Source organism: Taeniopygia guttata, chromosome 11 (assembly GCF_048771995.1).
Source record: "Taeniopygia guttata chromosome 11, bTaeGut7.mat, whole genome shotgun sequence".
Classification (NCBI taxonomy): domain Eukaryota; kingdom Metazoa; phylum Chordata; class Aves; order Passeriformes; family Estrildidae; genus Taeniopygia; species Taeniopygia guttata.
The window spans coordinates 6,224,190-6,245,397 of NC_133036.1; the positions used below are offsets into that span (position 1 = coordinate 6,224,190).

The 21,208-nt window shown below is 39.9% G+C and overlaps 1 protein-coding gene across 2 annotated transcripts in view; it reads left to right on the plus strand.

Moving 5' to 3' along the window:
* The first annotated feature begins 2,689 nt into the window (after positions 1 to 2,689).
* The window catches only part of WWOX (WW domain containing oxidoreductase), a 480,538-nt gene continuing 462,019 nt past the window's right edge, over positions 2,690 to 21,208 (plus strand). Inside the window, exons 1-5 of one of the 2 annotated variants that reach the window (XM_041718555.2) lie at positions 2,733 to 2,866; positions 3,649 to 3,792; positions 5,046 to 5,110; positions 6,401 to 6,458; positions 6,974 to 7,152. In XM_041718555.2, the coding sequence (XP_041574489.2) occupies positions 7,083 to 7,152 (70 nt within the window). In that variant the 5' untranslated portion in view covers positions 2,733 to 2,866; positions 3,649 to 3,792; positions 5,046 to 5,110; positions 6,401 to 6,458; positions 6,974 to 7,082. Of the gene's footprint in view, positions 2,867 to 3,648; positions 3,793 to 5,045; positions 5,111 to 6,400; positions 6,459 to 6,973; positions 7,153 to 21,208 lie in introns of both variants that reach the window. The other variant, XM_002197310.6, reaches the window with a different exon arrangement.

Consider the following 21,208-nt stretch of genomic DNA (forward strand, 5'->3'; position numbering starts at 1 on the left):
ATCCAAGGGGCATCCACTGGGGAAGAAAAGAGCTGTGGCTGCACAACTCTGGGGATGAGCAGGGTCCTTGGGAAACTCAGCTTCCCTGTCCACTGCCAGGGCCCCTGTTTGTCTCCCCATCTAGGTCTGAGTGTCCCAGGCCATAGCCCTTTCCAAGTGCATGAAGTCCTGCCTGGGAAGGATCCTCTCCCTACATCCTAGTCCTTGCAGAGTCTGTCAGTGTCTGCCTTGTGCTGGGTCACTCCAGACTGGTCTCTGTCCCTGCAGAGGGGCCCAGAGCCAAAGCATGGAGACACTGTGGCTGTGTCCACACTCACGGTTGCCTGGGGGAGGCACAGAAAGCCTGGACATGTGGGGGGAATGCAAAGGGCCAAGGCTGAGCTGAGGTGTGGGCAGGCAGCCCAGGAGCCTTTCTTGGCTGCTTTGGTTCTGCTGGTCAGGGTGAGCCTCACCTGGAGGGGATGGGGTACGCTGCACACCCCTTATCACTGAAATGCAGAAATGCTGCTGTATCCATCCAGGGCATACTGCAGACTTTCTGCTGTACACATGGCTGGGATAGGATGTCAGACAAATGATTTCCACATTCCCACAGAATGCAATTCATGGAGTGATAGATGCTGAATACTGACAGACTGCAATAGGAAGAAAACTAAAAACTCCATATCCCTGCTACTGCTAGATTAAAACTCTCTTTCTGTACTTCAGATTAAATAATCTATTTTCCTGGGACCTGGCCCACCTCACCATTCAGTTACCTCTTCTTGGAACAGAAGCAAGTGTGTCACTGAAGATTCCCTTCCCATATATTTACCCAAAAAAGTATAGTCACAGCTTATTTTAATACTGCCAGTAATACTTGCATGAGAACAGGCTGTTGATGATGCATGAGTTTTTATTTCTAGCAGGAGGAGATAATTTAGTACGTGTAATCCCTCGGGGGAACCTGCAAAACAATGGGAGCAGCAGGGCAGAAAAAAATTCAGGCTGTTTTTTCTGGCCAGATATGGATGCCATTAGCGGGGAGTGAGGGAACAATATAGGTCAGTGTCTCAAATAGTGCATGAAAATTCGACTTAGAGCCTGCGGTGCATCTGTGAGGCTGCACTGCCACCTGGTGCGGTTTGAAGTGCTCACAGCCTCTGCCCAACGCTGCCTCTGCCTTGTTTTTTGTTTAAAACACCCCACCAAAGGACAACAATGCTGTTACAACCGCTGGCTGTTGGGTTTGGTTACGTAAACAGACAGGAACATGACAGCACAAAGGTCTGGGAATCAGAAGCAGCTGAGCAATGGTGCCAGGCACTCCCCCTCCATCTGTCACAGGTGTGCAGGGGAGAGGGCTTCAGCTGCCAGGACAGAGTTCCTGCAGGTTTCTGCCAACTCCCTGAATGCTCCAGCCTTAGCAGCTGACTGTGCTGTGTCCCCAGGTGAGCCAGGCTTGGCAAGGGTGACTGTGTTTGTGCCTCCGAGCAGGTGAAGCTGCCTGCAGGGTCCCAGGTGGGTGTTAGCACAGCCAGGTACTTCTCTCCTGCCAGGCCTTCCTCAGCAAGGATCCCTCGCTGATGAGGAAGATCTCATCCCCGGGATGAGGTGGGGACAGCTAAGGACAGAAAGCTTAAAGAACAGTTCATTTCCCATTGCTGCCCAGGGCCTCGCTGTATTCGCTGCTCTGAAAACAGAGGGCTGGAAGCACCAAATGCACAAAATCACCAAACGGCTCAGATGGGAAGGCACCTTGGCAGATCATCCAGTCCAATCCCCCTTCCAAGACGGAGTCTCCTGCAGCAGGGGGCACAGGAACATGCCCAGGTGTGTTTTGAATGTCTCCAGAGAGGAATTCACAACCTCTCTGGGCAGCTATTCCAGAGCTCTGCCACCCTCCACGTAAAGAAGCTCTTCCTCATGTTGAGGTGGAGCTTGTGTTTTAGTTTATGGCCATTGCCCCTCATCCCACTGCTGGGCACGACAGAAAAGAGCCTTGCACCATCCCCTTGGCACCACTTTGAGATATTTCAATGCATTGATGAGATCCCCTCTGAGTCTTCTCTTCTGCAGACCAAACACGCCCAGCTCCCGCGGTCCCTCCTGACATCAGCTGCTCCAGACCCCTCTGTGGCAGCACATTTCTCTCCCTCTCAGGATTTTTCATAGAGCTGCACAGAGAGAAATGAAAGAGAAAACAATTTCTATTCCTGCTCCTTGTTTTTCTGATATGGAATGTGTTTGAAGAATTTTTTACCTGGGGTGATTGCTTGGTTGGATTCTGGTGAGGATTGCTTGAGCCTGATGGCCAATCCAACCCACCTGGGGCTGGACTCTGGAGAGGGTCATGAGTTGTGGGAGAGTTAGAGATAGTCAGAGAAAGCAGTATGTAGTTTGAGTATCCTCCTTTTATATAGTGTATTAATGTATTTTAGCATAGTTACAATAAATAAATAATTCAGCCTTCTGAATTGAGTAATTTCTTCCCATTGGGTTCGCCTGCATGTACAATACCCCTCATCATCTGCGCGCCCTCCGCCGGACCCTCTCCTCTATCTCCTCGTCTCCCTGGTGCTGGAGATCCCAGAGCACTCCAGATGTGCCTCGCTGGGGCTGAGCAGACCACCCCAAACCCCTGCGCCCCCCGTTCCGCGGTGTCCATCCCCGCGGGGCCGCAGCCCGCCCCGGGCATGAGGCGGGAACTACAGCTCCCATGGTGCCGCGGGGCCGGGCGGAAGCGGAGCGCTCCGGCCGAGCGGGGCCGCGCCGAGCCCATGGCCGCGCTCAAGTACGCGGGGCTGGAGGACACGGACAGCGAGGAGGAGCTGCCGCCGGGCTGGGAGGAGCGCACCACCAAGGACGGCTGGGTTTACTATGCTAAGTAAGGGCGGGAGCGCGGCGAGCCCGCCGGGAGCGCTCTGGCAGCGTCCGCAGAGCCGCCCCTCGGTGCGGGGCAGGAGCCGCCCCTCACGGGCGGACCGCGGGGCGGGAGCGGGGACGCGGGGTCGGTGTGCGGTGCCCGTGTGCGGTGCCCGGCTCCGGGCAGCGCTGGGCTGCTGTGCGGGGCTGGCTCCGAGGCTGTGGCAGCCACAGCCGCCCTGCGGAGGGTGCCGAGCCGGCGGCACCGGCCCCGCCGGGGAGGGATGGCGGAGCTCCCACCGGGAGCCGTCCCGGAGCTGTTCGGTGCCCTCGGGGCTCCCTGGGCGATCTTTATGCGTTCTGGTTGAGGCTTACACAATATTGCAGATTGCTCAGGTTCTTCTCTGTGGGAACAGAGGAGAAACAGGTGCGATGGGAAGTTAAACGCTGCGCATGGCGTTCCTCGGCTCTTCAGTACACCTTGGGCAAGAGATGAAGAATTGCATTTAGCTCCTTCTGCCCGTGCCGCTGGCAGGGTCCATCCTCCCAGGTTACAAATGTGCCGCAGGATGAGCTAACTCGGGAGAATATGTGTTTATACACTCTCTCCTCTTGTGTGGTTTCTGTAGCTATGCTCATCTTGGGCTTTCCTTCCGTCTGTTTAAAACTACAAGAGTTATTCCCTTCCACAACAAGGTGGGAAAGTATGGTTCAGTCTCACTGGTGGTGAGTTCTGCCCTTATAAACACTGGACAGAATGCTTTAGTTAATCCACACTTTGTAAACACTGCAATTTCTCTCTAGGTGTCTGTTTTTCTTAGGTCAATTGCTTGTGTATTTCCTTTGACTTCAAAAGCCCTGTCAGGAAGGATTCACTCGGTGAAAGTTACAAACCTGTGAAATAACAAGGTGTTATTGAGTATAATTGTTACAGAGTCAGTTCAACAGGTCAGTTTCTGAGCTCTTGAGAAGCTGGACTGGTTCTGTTTAACAACATTACTTAATATATCTTAACTGTTTGAAAATCTTGCTCAGTAATATATTAGATGTGAAGAGGTGTTGCACTGTTGCTGCCTTTAAGTATACACTCTGTATGTGTGATTTTTCTGCATGTTCTGGGAATTTACTTTAAACCTCATCACCAATATGAACTTCTAGCTGGAATAAGATTATTTTGCTTGAAGACTTTTAAAGGTATTTATGATCAGTTAGGTGTGCACACAGGTGGACACAGCCTGTTTGTCAGGCTGCTGTAATTTGCTTAAATATCTCCTATTTTCAGGTCACACATGTGCACTTGTTTAGTCTCAGCTCCCCAGCTGTGATCCCTGTAATACCATGAGCTGTCACTGTGGGCTTGCTGTAAGAAGGGAAAGTTGCTTATGTTGTGTGTAAATTGCTGTTGGGCCTGTAGGTTATTTGTAATTGTGTGTTATTTATTGCTGTTGTCACTCTTTATTTCACACTTGGGCAGCTATCAGTTTGGGCACTCAATTAATCCCTGCCTGACTCTTAAAACTTGGTTATTATTTAAAATCAGTGAAAGATGAGATATTAATGTCCAACTCGATTTCAGCACTTTGGTTATTTTAAGATGTTGTTTATATGTACATGACTTTGATTATTAGTCTATAGTGCAGAAAATTTTACAATGGAATACTTTAATTCTGTTAGTGATTTAAATGAATAAAGTCTCCTAATTGGAAGAAAAGATGGGATACCATTGTTAGTATATTAAATAAATATCCTGCTAGTCAAGGTCTTTGGATAAACTTATCTGTCCAAAGCTACAATTGCTTCTAGAAATCCAACTTACGTATATTATACTCTACAAATCAATATTGTTAGGCAGGAGTTTTAAAATTGTGCTTTTGTAATTGGAAGACTTCTCTAATATTAGTATTACTCGCTGGTGATAAATTCTTTTCTTGCTTCTTTCTTCTTTACTCCTGCAAGGATCATCATCTTTGTGAGGTGTCTTCTGAGTCTGTTAATGTTGTCGTTAAATGAGTTTTTATGTTATTTTTTTTCTTCTCATAAGCAACAAAACCTGGATTGGAAGTCAAACTTTTATTTGAATTTTTATAGACTTCTGTGCTCTCTGGTTAATTCCTTTCAGAACTGTGGGGATATTTTGAGTTACATCAGAAAGCTTATTAGGCAATTAAAAAAAAAATCTCAAACTTTTTCTTTTCCTGCAGCCACCTAGAAGAAAAAACACAGTGGGAACATCCTAAATCTGGGAAGAGGAAACGTGTTGCAGGAGGTTTGTATTAAACTTCTGTAATGAACTGACACTACCTTACAAACACCTGCTTCCTCCACAAACTCCAGCTGATCTCATTTTGATCTATGTGTTGTCACTGATTCTGAGTGTGTAGAATATGGCTGATTTCAGTGGGGTTTTACCTCTGTGATTGTGTCTACTTTAGAGTTTTACCTCTGTGATTGTGTGAAGAGTGATAATTTTGCAGTTTTATGGCTTTCCTGTATTGCTCCATAAGGCCAAAGTACCAATTTGAGGTTACAGAGTTGGTTTTAGTGTAGCTTGTAAAGCATATAGTCAAAAGCTGGGGTTCTGTGTTCCTGGTGTCCATCAGATAATATTTATAGTTGGATGATATTTTTCAAAGAATGTATTTCATCAAGGAGTACCCCTGGCACAGAAAGAAGCCTCATTAGTTCTCATTTTACCTGTTTTCCCTGACCCAGCTGAATATTTATGCCAGAACAGAAGGCAGGCAGTGTTGCAGGACAATTCCAGGGGAAAAATCTCAAGGACCTTGGGTCAGTGCCTTAAATCAGATCTTCCCAGAAGCTTCTGTACTTGGGGACACTATACTGTTGGCAAGCCATGTTTCTTTTGGCATTGGTAATCTGACTATAAGTGGAATATTTTGACTAAGTCTGAAGTAAATGGAAGTGAAATGAATTCTAGCTAAGGTTAGAAATACTCTGAATGCCATCTGTTAACTACCTTTGTATAATCTTTTATATAAGAATTTGTTATGTAAAGATTTGTCATTTTCCTTCTATCTATCCTTCCAGCTTCATTGACTCATTTAGGTTTGATTTATTGTATCTCATGCCCACTTGAGGGTTCTGATCTTTCACCTTTTGGTATGTGTTACGCATAACTTTTCCTAAAGAGCTTTTGCTTTTTATTTTAGCAGGGGTAGATACTGAATTGTGAGTAGTACAGATCTGTATGTGCTTGGCAGCATGGTTGCATTTTGCTGTTTTTTTTTTTTTTTCTGTGCTATAACATGAAATAATCTTTATAAAGATTTTTTTAGACTGTCTTTATACTTAATCTGCCAGCCATGGCACTTGTACCAGATCTTCTGTGTATTATATTTCTAGGAGAGAGCAATTGTGGGTGATTAGGGAAGCAATCCTCCTGTCAAGTTCTGAATTCAAGGGCAGCAGGTAGCTGCACCACCTCCAGAAAACTATGCAGAATTGTGTCTCATCAGTCTGAGAAATCACTTAAACTTCAAATTGAAGATTATTATAATGCCTGAAAATAAAGTTAATGTTTTTATGTGCTTCCTAGATCTGCCATATGGATGGGAGCAGGAGACTGATGAAAATGGTCAAGTCTATTTTGTGGAGTAAGTATCTCAAATTGTGGAGTGTGTAGAAGGAGGACAGCTGGGTTACATGCTGAGTAGCCTCCTGAGTTCTGATACTGTGACAATATTAGCTGGAAAGACAAGAAGATTAATAAATGCAGCTTCAGAATCCAAATGCAGATATTGCAGTGTCTATAAGTGTGGGGTCCTTTTAGAGAGTTGCTATAAAAGAGAATATGATCTTCTCTAATGTAACAAGATTTTTAAATTTTTTCCCCATACAAAGTTCTGCCTTTTATGTCAGGGGTTCGCATGAAGTTCAGAATGGCTTGTGAAGTATGTAATTAGAATTATTAATGGATGCTGTCACAACTGGAAAAACGTTTGATTAAAAAAATAATCGGGATAATTTCAACCAAACCAAAAAAAAATTTGATTTTTGGGAGTCGAAATAATCCACTGGAATTGTACCCAGCAGTGGTTGAAATACATTCAAAATGTAAATTCAGAGAACAGAAGGGTTCAAACAGTTGAGTTTTTGTGTTATTTTGCAGCCACATAAACAAAAGGACTACGTACCTTGACCCAAGACTGGCCTTTACAGTAGAAGATAATCCAGCGAAGCCTCCTACTAGACAAAAATACGATGGGAACAGTACTGCAATGGAAATTCTCCAGGGTCGTGACTTGAGTGGGAAGGTGGTTATAATCACAGGAGCCAATTCAGGAATAGGTAGGTTAACATGGCATGGAAGGTAAAATATGGCAAACTTTATCTCACAGGCTACTTGCTTGTTTAAATATCTCTGTATTTTTGGTTTTCAAACTTGATTTGCACTTTTTTTCATAGAAAACCACTGGTTAGAAAGGTTTTCTTTAAAAATGTGTGGAGAATTTAGAGTTTACAGGAAAGACATCAAGTGCTGAAACAATTGATTTTTGTCTAGGAGAGTATTGATGGAGACATTTTACATTATGCAAATATATAAAGGATGGCTGTGAAAGAGAAAAGAATTTTATTTTTATGATCTTGGTGGCCAGGACAAGGAGTGAGGTTTGTATGGCTGCTGGGCAGTTCAGGTAGAGTATTCAGAAAGACTTCTTAATGCTAGCAAGTAAATTCAGGTAAAGATTTTCCCAGGAGGCTGTGGAATTTTTATCTCTGAAGGTTGTTACAAGTGAATTTGATGATGAACTTGTGTCAGGATGTTTTACTCAATGCTCCTTTAGTTCAAAGAAATACAATTTATGGCCTTTAGTAATCCTTGTTGGCTGTATTGTCTCAGAGGTTTATCAGTCCTTTCAGACCCAGCTTTTTAGATATCTGTTAAATATTACTGCTTCTATAGTGGGTGAGTGAGAGATGCAGATCTTTTGTTGCCTTTTGTTGTTTGCATTTTTCTTTGTGATGGGATTACATCAATATTGAAGGAGTCCTTATGAAAATTATTTGGTGGTTTTTATTGTAGTTCAGAATTTTGATTTAAATGTATTTTTGAGGACATTGGAAAACCTTGAAGATGTTCCAGAAAATGAGTTAAGAGCAGGACTTACCACTCTGAGTTTTCTTGAGTTTTATTTCTTAATGATTTAAGGGACTGTTACTGCACAGGAGTCACATGAAGAATTTAGAGCTTCACTGTCCTTGCAGTGACATCCTGTCACTGCCTGATGTGCTGCTACAGATTGGCACTGCAGTTGGGGCAGCAAGTGTTGCACTGACCTGTCACAATGAATTTGGGCTTTTCTAGTGAGGTTTATGTTCCAAATTCTTGGCACAGCGTTTCTCTACATTACATCCAGCAGTACAATTTGTTTTGTATGTAACTGTGCAGTGTCTGAACATTCAGAGAGTTACCTGGACTCAAAGGGATTTGCCTTCAGCTGGAGCAGAGCTGCCATTCAGCCTTGCTGAATGAGTAGGAGGTGTTTCAAACATAGCAAAAGATTAATCCAAGATAAATGATGGTTTTGTCAAGATTTTTTGCCATGTTTATCCCTTAATTTATAACCTGAATTGATCACAAGTAATCAATCATATCCTTGCTTAAAATATTTTTTGCTCTGACATAGAGTCCGTAAGTATGAAGGTAGCAAATTTGTGATCCAGATGGTGTTAGGGCCTGTGTAACTCAAACTCTTGCATGCCATGTTGCATTTAGTGCTGCTTTAGTCCTGTGCAGTATCTGATGTTTCCTACCAGTTGCCATGGAGCATGGTTTAATTAGCTGGTTCAAGAGGACTCTTGCCAGTTTTGGAGCTTATTTTACAATTAGTTTAGGATTTCAATGCTGTGCTCCGCTTGGTGTTGTAGATATTCCTTTTAAATTTTCTGTGTATGTTGGAGGTAATAGTTTCCTCCCTGATTATTTTGAGGAGTAAACAATTCCTGTGATTTCAGAACAGCAAAATGTTTTATTTTAGAGGCAAGCATAAATAATTTGAGGGAAATGTTGTCCATGAAGTAGAAAGAGATATAAAAATAATGTATCACTTACTGAGCATTTGTACTCAATAATGCAAGGCAAAAAATAACTGAACCCTTTGATAGCTGTCCAAATGAAATTCAGTGGTATATTTGAAAATAACTAACTGTGGTGTCTGTGCATTTGTTGAGAAATATTTCATTTTGGGATGGGTAGAACAAAGATCAAGCTGTAACTTGGTAGCCTGCAGTCAGAAAAATGTGTTTTCAATTACTGCATTGCTGGATGCTGAAGATAAAGTTTGGGAAATGCTGAGAATCCCTTGAAAGATGGATGAACACATAAGTGATGTTTTTATTAATCTATATACTCTGCTTTAAGATAGCAATGTTAAAAACAGATCAGCAAAGATGGAATGATATCTTAATTCACTTTATTTGTGCATCTAATATAGGGACTTCTGTCTAGCTTGTCAGGAGCACTTTTTTCTCTTAGAGTTGAAAAATGTCCTCAACTTCTGAAGAATAGAGATGCTTCCTTAGTTACTGAGGGAATAATTTGGATGACTTAGGCAGTTTTAGGGTTTTAGTGATGTCACATGTTGCCTCATTGCCATTAATTTAACATATCTGTAAACAGGGACACTGTCTGCCCTGTTCTGGTTCTTTTCATTCCTGATTAGGAGATGGTCTGTAAAAAGTTCCTAGATTATACACCCACTTTCTTAACTTAATCCTTAAAATTGCTGTTGAAAGTGTGAGGTGGGGGGGGGGAGTACTAAAAATTAAAATTATAAACACTTAATTTTTATTTAGCAACTTGGAAAAGGCTAACAAATTATTCTGTTCTTACAATACACAGAGGTCCTAGCAGCTCAAGAGTTATTAGTGAAATATTTTCTTCTATATTTTGGAAGCTTTTTCTTCTGGCAGCGCAGTTCAAGTATTCTTTATGGTTTCTTTTCTCATCTACTTCTTACGCTCAATCTAAATTTTATCTGAATATCAAATTAGAGAGTTAAGGTAACTTTTGGTCCCAGTAAAGCTGAAAAGAAGTAGGACAGACTGAATAGTTCAGTCTTGTGCTGTCAGTCCTGATTTTAAAAACATATTCTCTGTACATTTAAACATGAATAGTATCAATTGTCAGTTGGTTCTGGAAGAGGCAGTAAGAGTTATTCCACTGGTAGGAATTGAAGGTGTGCGTAATTTTGAGTGTTGTTTTTCTGTTTAAAGGCCTCAACATGAGCTTACAGAGAAAAACCTTCCCCAGCTGGCTGCTGGTATGAGCTGATTCCTGCTCCCCAGTGTTGCCAGTAGAGGTCTGTATTGCTCTTTGAAAATACTGAACAAAAGCAACCTTGTGCTTATTGCTGTTCTTAGGAAATGCTCCTGTAATTCTGTTGTTTGTGTTCTTAATTATTAGGGCTAGAATTGTAAATTTATAAAAGTGTGTCAGCAGTTCCTCTAGGTTTAATTTTACAGAGATGTGGTATTTTCAACTGTATGTGTAAGCAATCTTAAATGATACATTTTTAAAAAAGCTACTCTTAACTTGGTTTTAGTATCAGAGAACCACTTCTGTAGCTAATATGATTTTCTGACTTATATAAAAATAGCTGTCTGTTTTTAAGGATCATGTATGACCATGGGACCATGATGTGATCTGGTTGCTGTGTCAGGTGCAGTTGCATCTGACCAGTGACTGGAGTGTGTCTGAGTGGTGAAGTGCAAGTGGTGTTGCAGAAAATAATGGAAGGACAGGCAGATTCCCCAAAGCAAGGTGTTTCTTAATGCTTTTTCAAGACTTTATCACAAAACTGTATTGATAATCACAAGCAGTTGCTCAAATTGAGATTCTAATTTTGCTGCTAGATGAAGGTCAAAAGAAGCCTGTTCATTGCTTTTGTAAGGAATGCCCAAAACAACCAGATTAGATTTTTTTTCAGAGGTTGAAGAAAATCCAGAAGCTCCAGCCACAATGTGGCTTGCTGTATTGCTTTCCTTGATAATGTTTTAATGTTTTAGATTGTTTCCTCAAAGTAATTTTTGTTTAGTGTTTTGTTGGAACTTTTTCTTTTTGGCACTTCTACTTCTGTGCAATGGAGAAGCCTTAGCCAGGAGAAAAGCTGTGGATTAGGTGCAAAATCAGTGCTTAAAAGAAGAGTCACTGCTCCATTAAGATTTTGGTGTGAGAAGTTACCATGGTTCTTTTATTTCCTGGACAGAAATTCAGTGTTAGCAACTTTTTTCATCCTGGTGCAAAAGGTTGGAAAACTGCTTATAATCTATCTCAATTAAGCATCTGCTTTATGTTTCAGATTTACTTTATGATTTCTTGTATGGTTTTGAAATTTCTCTGATGCTGGAACACCTGAACTCTATCAGACTTGAAAAAGTCAGCTTGTTTGCATTGGGTAGTTTATTTTGGGAAGAGGAAAACCTCTGAGAGAAAATACATCTATTTGCTTTTGGTCCATATTTTTATTTTTCTCAATTCTATTCATACAATTTTAAGATTTCTTTGTGTAAACTTTTTTTTCATCACAATAAGCCATATAAAAAGAGCAAGGTGTTTACTTTCTAATAATTATTTGCATCCTTTTTGTTACAAGAACAGAACAAGAGATGTGAGCTGGAGTGGCAAACTTGTGACAATGCCTCTTGAGCTGTCTTTTCCCAGTGTAGTGAAAAGAGTTTGTTGTCTTAACCAAAATTCATTTTCATAAATGTATGAAATCCTGTGGATTAATAAGACTCCTGCCTGTTTTTATTGAGAGTTTCTGTACATGGTTGTGATGTAGATCAGGGGTGCACAGAGAAAGGAGATGCATCTCGTGTTGTCAGTCCAGAGCAGAACTTTTTTTTTTTTGTGGTGAGGGAGCTGTTGCAGCCTCTGCGTGGTTGGAGGTTTCATGCTGGAAGTGTTGCACGTGTGGAGAACTGGAGTGGTGCTCATAATGGAGGTTTGTGCTCAGAGTTTGTGAGGCAGAAAAATCAGCAATATCTAACTTTGGATTATTTTTCTTGGCCAAATCCTAGCTGTCCCTGAGAATGTTTTCATGTATTGTACTAAATATATTTTTTGTATTTATTTGGCTTTTAACAACGTGGAAGAGCTGTTCCTTGATGTATATTTTGATTTTTTTGTGACTCTTAGGCTCCATTTATCATGAATTATCTTACACCCCATGACTAGCACTGCCATGAAAATCTTGGTGCCTGTGTAAAAGTTTTGTTTTTTGCTTCTTATTTAAACTTACACTTAGCTGTTTTTTTCAGGCATTTCCTTTGTGGAAGTCCAAAACTTCGTAGCAGGCATGAATTTTGTTGTATCAGTTTTTTGAGGGAGTGGGAGTACAGTGCTTTTCCAGGAGAGCCTGGATCTTGCAGGAAGTGTATTTTTGGCTGGGTAACTGATGTAGAAAAGCATGATTTCTGGAGGGGAATGTGCCTCTGGGTGGAACTTTTAACTCCTTATGTTGTGGGATGTTTGTAGCTGTCAATCAGGGATTAGTACTGATGTAGTTTGAACAAATAAAAATCCCCTAATAGCTATTATTTTCAAAATGGGATTAATAGAAGAGGGTTCTCTTTAACTTACAGAACTGTATTCTTAAAATTTACGGCAGATAAGAGTGAGGGAGTTTTCCATGAGTGCCATCACTCTGTTTTAACTGTGGCTTAATATTGTGGAATATTAATATTGCTCTGCTTTACATAAGACTCCAACTGCTTACTTGTTACATAGTGTAAATATTAAGAGGTCCTCTTGGACTTTCTGTAATTTATATTTCTTATTGAGTAAGCTGGAAATGGTGTCAGATGTTCATACTGCTTTTTCATGTCCATTTTGATGAATCTATTTATTACTTGTGTAATGAGTAGTACACATGGTTGGTTAGCCAAGTTATTGAACTTCATCAACCTTGGCTGAAATTCACAGTGCATGTGAAACTTGTTGTAACATGTAAGAAATTACATCTGGGCTAAAAGGTTCAATAATGATTACTGCTTGTAAGGGAATATTTTCACAAAGGGTGGGATTGAGCTGTGGGCCTGTGTTGTACTTTTGGGTATTCCTTTTACAGAGGAAAAACATATTTGTAGAACAGGGAACCTTCCTAGGTGATACTTCTTGTCTCATCTCCAAGAGCTAGAAAGACTTTTCAACTTGATTGCTTTTCTGTCTTTTGAAATATTTAATTTCACAAAGGTTTTTTGTATTATTTTATGCCTGCTTCATAGTCCAGAGGGAAAAGACGTTTTGCATGATTCACTTTGTCTTGCTGCAGCATTGAGATTCCTCTTTGCATCATTTTGTGTCTTCATGTTTTGAAAACTCATTGTGCTTCAAGAATTGTTTGAATACATACATGTACATCTGTATTATTTTGGAATGCATGCTAGATGCTGGAGAGGGAAGAGGTTGCTAAATGCATTTTATTTTCTAATGACAGGATCTTCTGAAACATGTAGGGGTTTTTCTAGATGCTGACAATTCTAGTTGTAGTCTGTAGATGTAAATTAATGTGAAGTTCTTGTCTTACTAGCATAAAAATTTTAGTGACTACCTCTATGCTAAGCAGATCCTCAAGAAGGAAGAATTTCAGTATCCTATGTCCCTTTTATGCTTCTTATGCTTGGTTGTGTCAAGATGTTATAAGGTCTTGAAACTCAGGTCTGAAACAGTAAATCCCCTACCAAGAAGGAAGTAAAAGGAGACAGGGAAAAACCTGGAAGACAAAGATCAAAATCCTGACATAATGAAAAGGAATTTTATCTTTAGAATTTGTGACGCCAGAATTTTGTCTGAATTAGAGAATAAGAATAGTACAGTGAGAAAGCAACTGATCTTACACTCATCCAAAAGTCTACAATACACAGAGGTTTTTAAAAGACAGTGTGTGATTTATGAAAATAAATTTGTCAAGTGTCACATTCTTTCAGGAGTTCTCAAGGGAAGACCGTCAAAAACAAAAGTACCTTTGTCTTCCATTTTTTTTTTAATTAGTTAATGGTATTTGCAGTTTTTAGGTCACACATTAAACTCTTACGCCTTTCTCTTGTTTTTATTTTTCTTCTGTGAAGGGGATATTTTTACTTCTCCTTTTTCCATTTATTCTGTTGGCTTGTCATTTTAATATGTGAAATCTCTGTAGCTTTATGTTCAGCTACATAACCTCAGTATTTTTGTTCCTGTGACATCCAGCTGGTTTTGATTTCTTGCAGTATTTCTACATTGTGGATTTCAGTACTTCATCTGTTGCTTCGGAAAACTCCCTACAGTCTGTCTTCAAATCTGAATAGTTTCATAGTAATACATTTTTTTCCCTTTCCCTCAATTAATGATAGTTACCTTAGTCACTGTTCCTAAGTTTCTATTCACAGTTAATATCTTCTTTGTATTAAAGATACTGGTGAAGTTAGGTTTTCTGATTGTTGTTACACTTTCTTGGTAGAAATAATGTGTGTGAGAAGGGAATTGTCCCAGTTCAGTTCTGGATGTATTTATTGAAATCTTGTTCATGCACTGTGACTCAAGGTTCCAAACAATGAGTGTTGCTTAGAAGTTTTTTTCATCTTTTTCCCAGGTTATGTTATCTTTGCAGAAGGTACATTTGGTGCCTCCTCATTATTTATTCTGTATCCAAGCATCTTTGACACATTACATTCTCTAATTGGATTTCCTTAATTTTTTAATATGAAAATCAAAATCATAAAACTTGTAGGGCATTTTCCTCTTGTGGTGATTAGTCAAAATGCTGCCTTTGTGCAAAAAAAAAAAAAAATTACAGTTTAAAAGTTTGTGAGGAGGTTTGCTAATTCTCCTGTATCACAATCAAATTGAAGGAGACAATGTCACATCGTGTATTCAGATATTCAGGAACTTTAGAGATTCTGGTCATGTTCCTCTCATGCCCCTGGCAAGCATGAGTGGCATGTCTTGCTTCTGTACATTTGTGCATTGTAGACATTGATCGTGCTACTTAAGATTTGGAGAAATGTGTTATTAGCCTTATTTTATTTATGGAGCAATGTATGGATGCAGTAAATGACCTACATATACAGATTATGTCCATATTCCAGTTTAAAGTGGGAGTTGGATTGTTCTGTCACAAGATACAATATATTTTTCCCTGAATGCTATTCTGATTCTTCGGCAGAGAGTAATTAAGATATATTAAGAATAGAAAATACAGCAACTAAAAAAAGGTTTTTTTAAGAAAGCCTTATTTGTTTGGGTCTGTGTCCAGCTGTGAGCAGATGCTGAGGGGTATGAACTTACTCTTGCTTAAAGATTTTTAATTCTGAAGGCAAAATTGGATTATTTTGTGCCTTGCTAAGCAAAGAGAAGTGCATAAAAACATGCATGACCTATTTGGCAAAACACTTTTGGCATTGTGAGTGGATGAAGAGTGTGATCTGTGAGAAGGTGTCTCGCTGTGTCTGTTTCTGAGCTGAATCTGTGGTCCAGGGAATAGAGCCTGAGACTTCTTGGTTCTGCTCTTTGCATCTGGCACTTTAAACACTCACCTCTGGCAAAACAAAAAGTTGTGCACCTGGAATGTGAGGCAGAGAGAGGCTTCATAGTAGAATGGAGGAAAAGCTTGGTGTGGAGTGTGTAACTGTTACTGGTCTTTTGCTTTAGAGGATGGTTGTCACCGAGCTCTTGGGTGGGCTGCTGGTGTTCCAGCTGTTAGCAGATAGACTTTAAATGTCTTCCAAAAAGATACAGATTAATTTTGGTGTGGGAAGGTGCATGGTGTGTTTTCATGCATTTCTTGAAGGCGTGGGAAAGAGGTCTTCAATTTTTTTTTTTTGCCCATGGCCTTACATTGTAATTGACTTCTAATTCTTGCTTGTTACCCATTCTCCTTGCTTTTGTGTGCAGACAATTTTTGTTAATACTGTTCTTATTCTCCATCTTTTGTTTCAGAACTCCATCTCCCGCCTTACTTTGTCTGTTGGAGCCACATGATGGATCATTTGAGTTACATAACAGCTTCCCACCTCCCTCTTCCCTTCGTAGTTTAAAGCACACCCAAAGGTTTGCCAGTTCTGAACTGGAGAGACCAATGAACTGCATGTACTCAGGTCTTTCTGCAGGATCCTCAAATGACTCTTTTATTAGACTCTTCCTTTGCTGCCAAACTAAACAAATTGTCTCATCTTGTATGGCCCAAAGACAGAGGTGGGTGGAGGCTGCCAGAAATCAGGTAGTGTTGTTTTAATTTTCAGTCTGTTCCTTTCCCCCTGATACAAAATGTGAGATCCTTAGAACAGGACCTGGCTCTGTATGTTTGATTCCCTGAGATATCTCTTTTTTTCCTTGTAAGCTGAACTGTGAGCTTTTTAGGATGGAACCTTGTTTTATTATTTATCTGTAAAATATCTAGTGTGCATTCTAAAATCATTCACTGTTTGTGTAACTGATATAAATAAACATCAAGTTTGTTTTATGAAAGAAATTGGTCCAGTTTATGTTGTAGCACTTTCTCTGAATCTTTACATAACACTGAGCATTTCTATGAAATGAGATTTTTTTTGCGATTAAAGCTGGGAGGATTTAGCACTTTAGCTGACAGCACAGTATGTCTTTTAATTATTCTGCCTTGGATGAAGTATTCCTCTTTATTGAATTTACTTCTTTTATTAACATTGCACTTTTGTACTTGCCAAAAGGAGATTCAAAACATGCAACTAATTTTTAAAATCATATTTAATTAGGGCCGGCTCAGCAGTACGGAAACCTATGATAACATTGGCTAACAGAGGAACAGAAGTGTACTTGAAAGGAAACTAGACAATTTCTGGCTTTTTTTCTCCATTTTTGCTTTGGTGGGAAAAACTGTTGTGTTGCCAAAAGCTGCTGCTGATGGAAAGAGCAGCTTTAGAGAAGAAGTGTTTGTTGACCCCATTTCTCTGAACTTGGAACTTTTATTTTAAAAAACATCTGATTAAAAATAAAATCCGAGGAGAGGCAGTCAAAGAAAATCTAAATTCTCTGGGATTTTGTCTGGTTACTTGAGTAAGTTTGTCTAAGAAGGTGTGTTAAAAGTAGCAGCAATAAGGGAGGAAAAAAGCCCCAAAGTTTTGGAAAGGGGTGGGGGGATACAAAAACCCCACCCCTCAAAACAGCTTTTAAAATGTAGTTGATGCTGAATGTCTGATCAGACGTAGGTTCCATTAGGAATGTGGAGGCTGGTATTTTTCCAGAACACCTCCAGGGGTGTGTGGATTAGGTAGAAATTGAAGTCTTTTCTCTTGGCCTTTGCTGATGTTGGGTAAATCTTTATGGTTTGTGTGTGGGACTGGTGTAAGTTCTGTTGCCACCACCTCTCTTCAGCTCATCACAGCTTTGCTGTTAAATAAGAATGAAGCTACAGCAGCATGCACAGTAATGTTATTTATTTCCTTAATAATGTATTAAAGTACTGGTATTCATAAATAGACTGGCTTTATTTAAGCAAATAAACCAAGGAACTGGTCACTTACCCACAGCTGCTAAACCTTCAGGAATTATTCTGCTGAGACATAGAGTGCTCTAAATGTCACAGCAAACTTGACTGCTCAGACCTGATCCAGGTTTCCTCAAGATGCTGGTTTGATGTTGACTTAGATTATGGGCAGATCTGTTGTTTTCTGCTACTCCAGATTTCAGTTAAATGTTTGATTTGGAAGTGCTTATTTTGGTGTAAAAATAGAAGTAGTGTATTAACATAACTACAGTCTAACAAAGTATTTTTTATTCCTTATGAATATAAGCATTTATAATTCTGAATAATTTAGGATTTTTACTAAAATAAATAGTATGAGTCACACTAAAATAAGTTCTGCTTATTTTGAGATGAAGTGCTATTTCAGGTTTCTTTTAAAATGTGTGTAACTCCATTTGAATTGGTAATAATACATTTAAATAAACTTTCAGGTGGAAAGGTTTTTTCTGTTAGAAAATGTGAAGTTGTGTGTTGAGTTCTTCATATTCAGAGGCCTGTCTGCCTCATGATATGTTATCTGTTACAATGGAAAAAAATTGTATGCAAACAGAAAAAGAAATTATTTTAAATAAATTCTCCATAAACATTCAATGGTAAAACCAAATGCTAAATTTTGATGTTTTTTTTTTTTTTTTTTTTTAAATACAGTAGTGGATTTGCGTTAGGAAAACTGACTTCCTTGCTTGCAAGAAGCCACACTGTCATATTTGAAGACAATCAGATGAAAACATGATTTTACTCTATGCTTGAAGAAACACTGAGAATATGAAGTTCAAAGAGAATTATCCCTAGTTCCAGATGTGATGCTAAGATTTGAATAGTTGTGCTAATTTCCGCAAAGTTTTTAGTATGGGTAAAATACCATAGGCCACTGGACTTGCACAGTACACTTTAAAAGTATTCAGTAAATATTTGTTTGGGATTTGGTAGGAGCATGATCCTGTAATAGATAAAGAAATGCAAGATGAAACATGAAGGCTTAGAAGTTTTTTTTTGGCCGCCTTTTAAAGGAGTGTATTTTGTCTAAACAGAGCTTTGGGATTGGTTGAAATGGAAGATGCAACTGAAATCTGAATTCTTTTTCCCTGTGATTTTTGGTCACTGATGTACATCTAAAGCAAGGAATAGGTATGAAAGAACTGGGATTTGACAGAAAATTTACTTCTTATCTCTGATTTTCCTTCTCTTCCCTTCAGTTTAATCCCTGGCCACTGTTCCTCTATTCAGGCATCTTACAGCACCTGTTTGCATTTAGATGACTTGGGAAGTGATAAAGAATCTTGATTGGGATGATCTCTGCAGTTTAGTATAAAATTTCAGTTTTGGTTTTGTCTCCCCTTATTTTTCCATTAGACTGTTCTAAGGCAATCTAACTCAGCTGAAAACCCCTGTTACTCTGAGTGGTCTCTTTGTATTTCAGGGGCAGACATTTAGTGGTTGGTGGGAATGGCCTTGACACAACCAAAGCAAGGTTTTACCTTGGGACATCAGAGGTAGCTTGGCTGTGGATTTAATGTGCTGCACTCTCACTCCAGGGCTCATTCCAGGCTGGAGCCCTTGGCTGTTATTCCAATGTTTTTATTGAAGAGAAGCTCCTCTGCACTGTGAAGGATCAGCAGCGCGTGCTTGGATCTGCTGTGGGGCCTTTGGGTAGCTGAGATACTGATCAGGGTTGGGTGAAACAGGTGAAAGGACTCAGCTTCCTTCATGTCTGGTGTCAGGACATCGTCAGTTTGGGTTGGTGGATGTCTGGGCAGTGAGCTGGAGCAGATACCAGGTCTGGTTGCAACCCCATGGCTCTTAGTTGCAGCATATTTGTGATGCATGTGCCTGACATGGTCTCTGTGCTGGATTCTTGCTTACTTGCAGCACCATCAGGCACAAATTCAGCTTTCTTACCCTCAAATGATGCATTTTAAATTTTTTACAGCAACAACATGCAACAGTTGTTTATAATCCCATTAATTTAAGGGTGTTATACAATGTTTGTTTAGTATCACGCTCCCTTCAAAGGAAAAAAAATATTTTAGGGTTTTGTCAGTGACAGCAGCAGTGCACTTAGTCTTAAGAGTAACTTGGCCTTACCCAGGGTAGTGTATTGCAAAAAAGTGTAAGGAGTAAGTGTATAGTTTTGGGTTGGTTAGATGGAAAACAGGACCAATGCGTTACTCATCCTGTTTCGTTTGTGTTGGCTTTTTCTGTGCTTCATGACTCCAAGAAAAACACGTTTGTCCAATTGACACACAAAGGGAGAGTCAGGATGTATCTTTCATATAAAATCAGACTTTGCAATGAAAACTATCAGTAGTGTCATTGCCTTGTACCTGTAAACACATGGAAACAACGGCAGCATTAGTATTCTGTGGGAATTGCTTATTTTAAATTGAGTCTCTTAAAACATCTTAGTGCTTTAGTTGCTTGAAAACTTGCATTTGGAGCAAGTTGTATAATGCATCTTAAGATTTTATCCTAAATATCCATACTGAAGCAGAGTGAGGCCAAGCAATCCTGATGTGGAATGTGTGGTACTTTTTTTGGCTCTGAAGGTGTGAGTTTGTCAATAATGTGATGTTTTGCATGTGCCTGTGCAAGCTCTGTTGGATCTTGCACTCTGGATCCCCCAGCACAGGCAGCAGCGATCCTGGTTGCAGAAGATTCTTCTCTAAATCACACCTCAGTGTTGGAGTATTTCAGCCTGAAAAGAATTCTTTATCACTTTATCTGTAGCACATTTGAATCATCTTTACTCCTCTTCTAAGGAAGTGTTGAATAAAATTTACTGATTCACTCTCACTGGTGTTTAGGTCTTCCAAATTTGAAGAAATCTAAGTGATTTCTAGGACACAAGCATATTTTTTGTTTATATGTAGTTCTTTTGAGTCCCCAGAATGAGAAAACAGTCTGTTTGCTGAGATGCAGCAGTCGGGATGAGAGTCTGTTTTGTGTTTTAAGGACTGTTTGTTGCAAACAAACCCTGTAGGCTTTTACACTGAGAACTGAGCTGTTCAAAAGATGATGACATCATTGTGTTTCAAATGTGTTTATAAAAGGACAACTCCATGGTATCCTGGAGTATTTGGTCAAAGGTAGAGAAGCTGAAGAAAACCTGCTATTGTCTAAAATGTTTTTTATTTTTCTTGTGTATTCAAACTTCCTTATATTTGAAATAAAGGAATGTTTTAAAACATGTAAAGAGCTGGTGCCAATTCCTTACAAAATGTCCCCCAGTGATTGATGGACTGTATGCTCTCTGTTTAAACATGAAATCACTGAAATACTTTTCCACTCAGTGAATCATTTTCTCTGTTTTATAGAGGAGGTTGCACAATTGGACAGAGCCCTGTTCTCATCTGGTGTGTGTTGACACAGTGTAGCTGGCAGTAATTGAGCGATGCTAACTGCTTCTTAATCGACACCATTAGCTGAAAATCTGCACCCAAATTCAGTGGCAGCAGTCGACTGCAGATAGCCAGGAATGTGAGAGTATTGAACAATCATGGTAGAAGAAGAAGAATGAAATTGAGGGCTAATTTCTGAGTCTTTCTGAACGAAAGCTGTAAGAAAGGGCTGAAGGGTTTTAAATGTCTCTAGCAAATCCCGTGTGCTTGTAGCTCTCTTGTTAGTTCTGCTCCCAGTCTTTGGGTTAGCTGGTGATGTAGAACTGTGCCATAATGTTTATCCCCATGTATGTCTTATTCTTAAAGAGGATTTTCACTTCTGAGTGTCGGATTAGAGCTCGTTCAGCCACAGCACCAGCAGCAAGAGTAGTCGATCTCAGCACAAACTTGAGATTTCAGGGCAATTGCTGGAAATGAGTTTTATAAAACATTTGCTCAAAATAGTTTATTTAAATACTCCATACA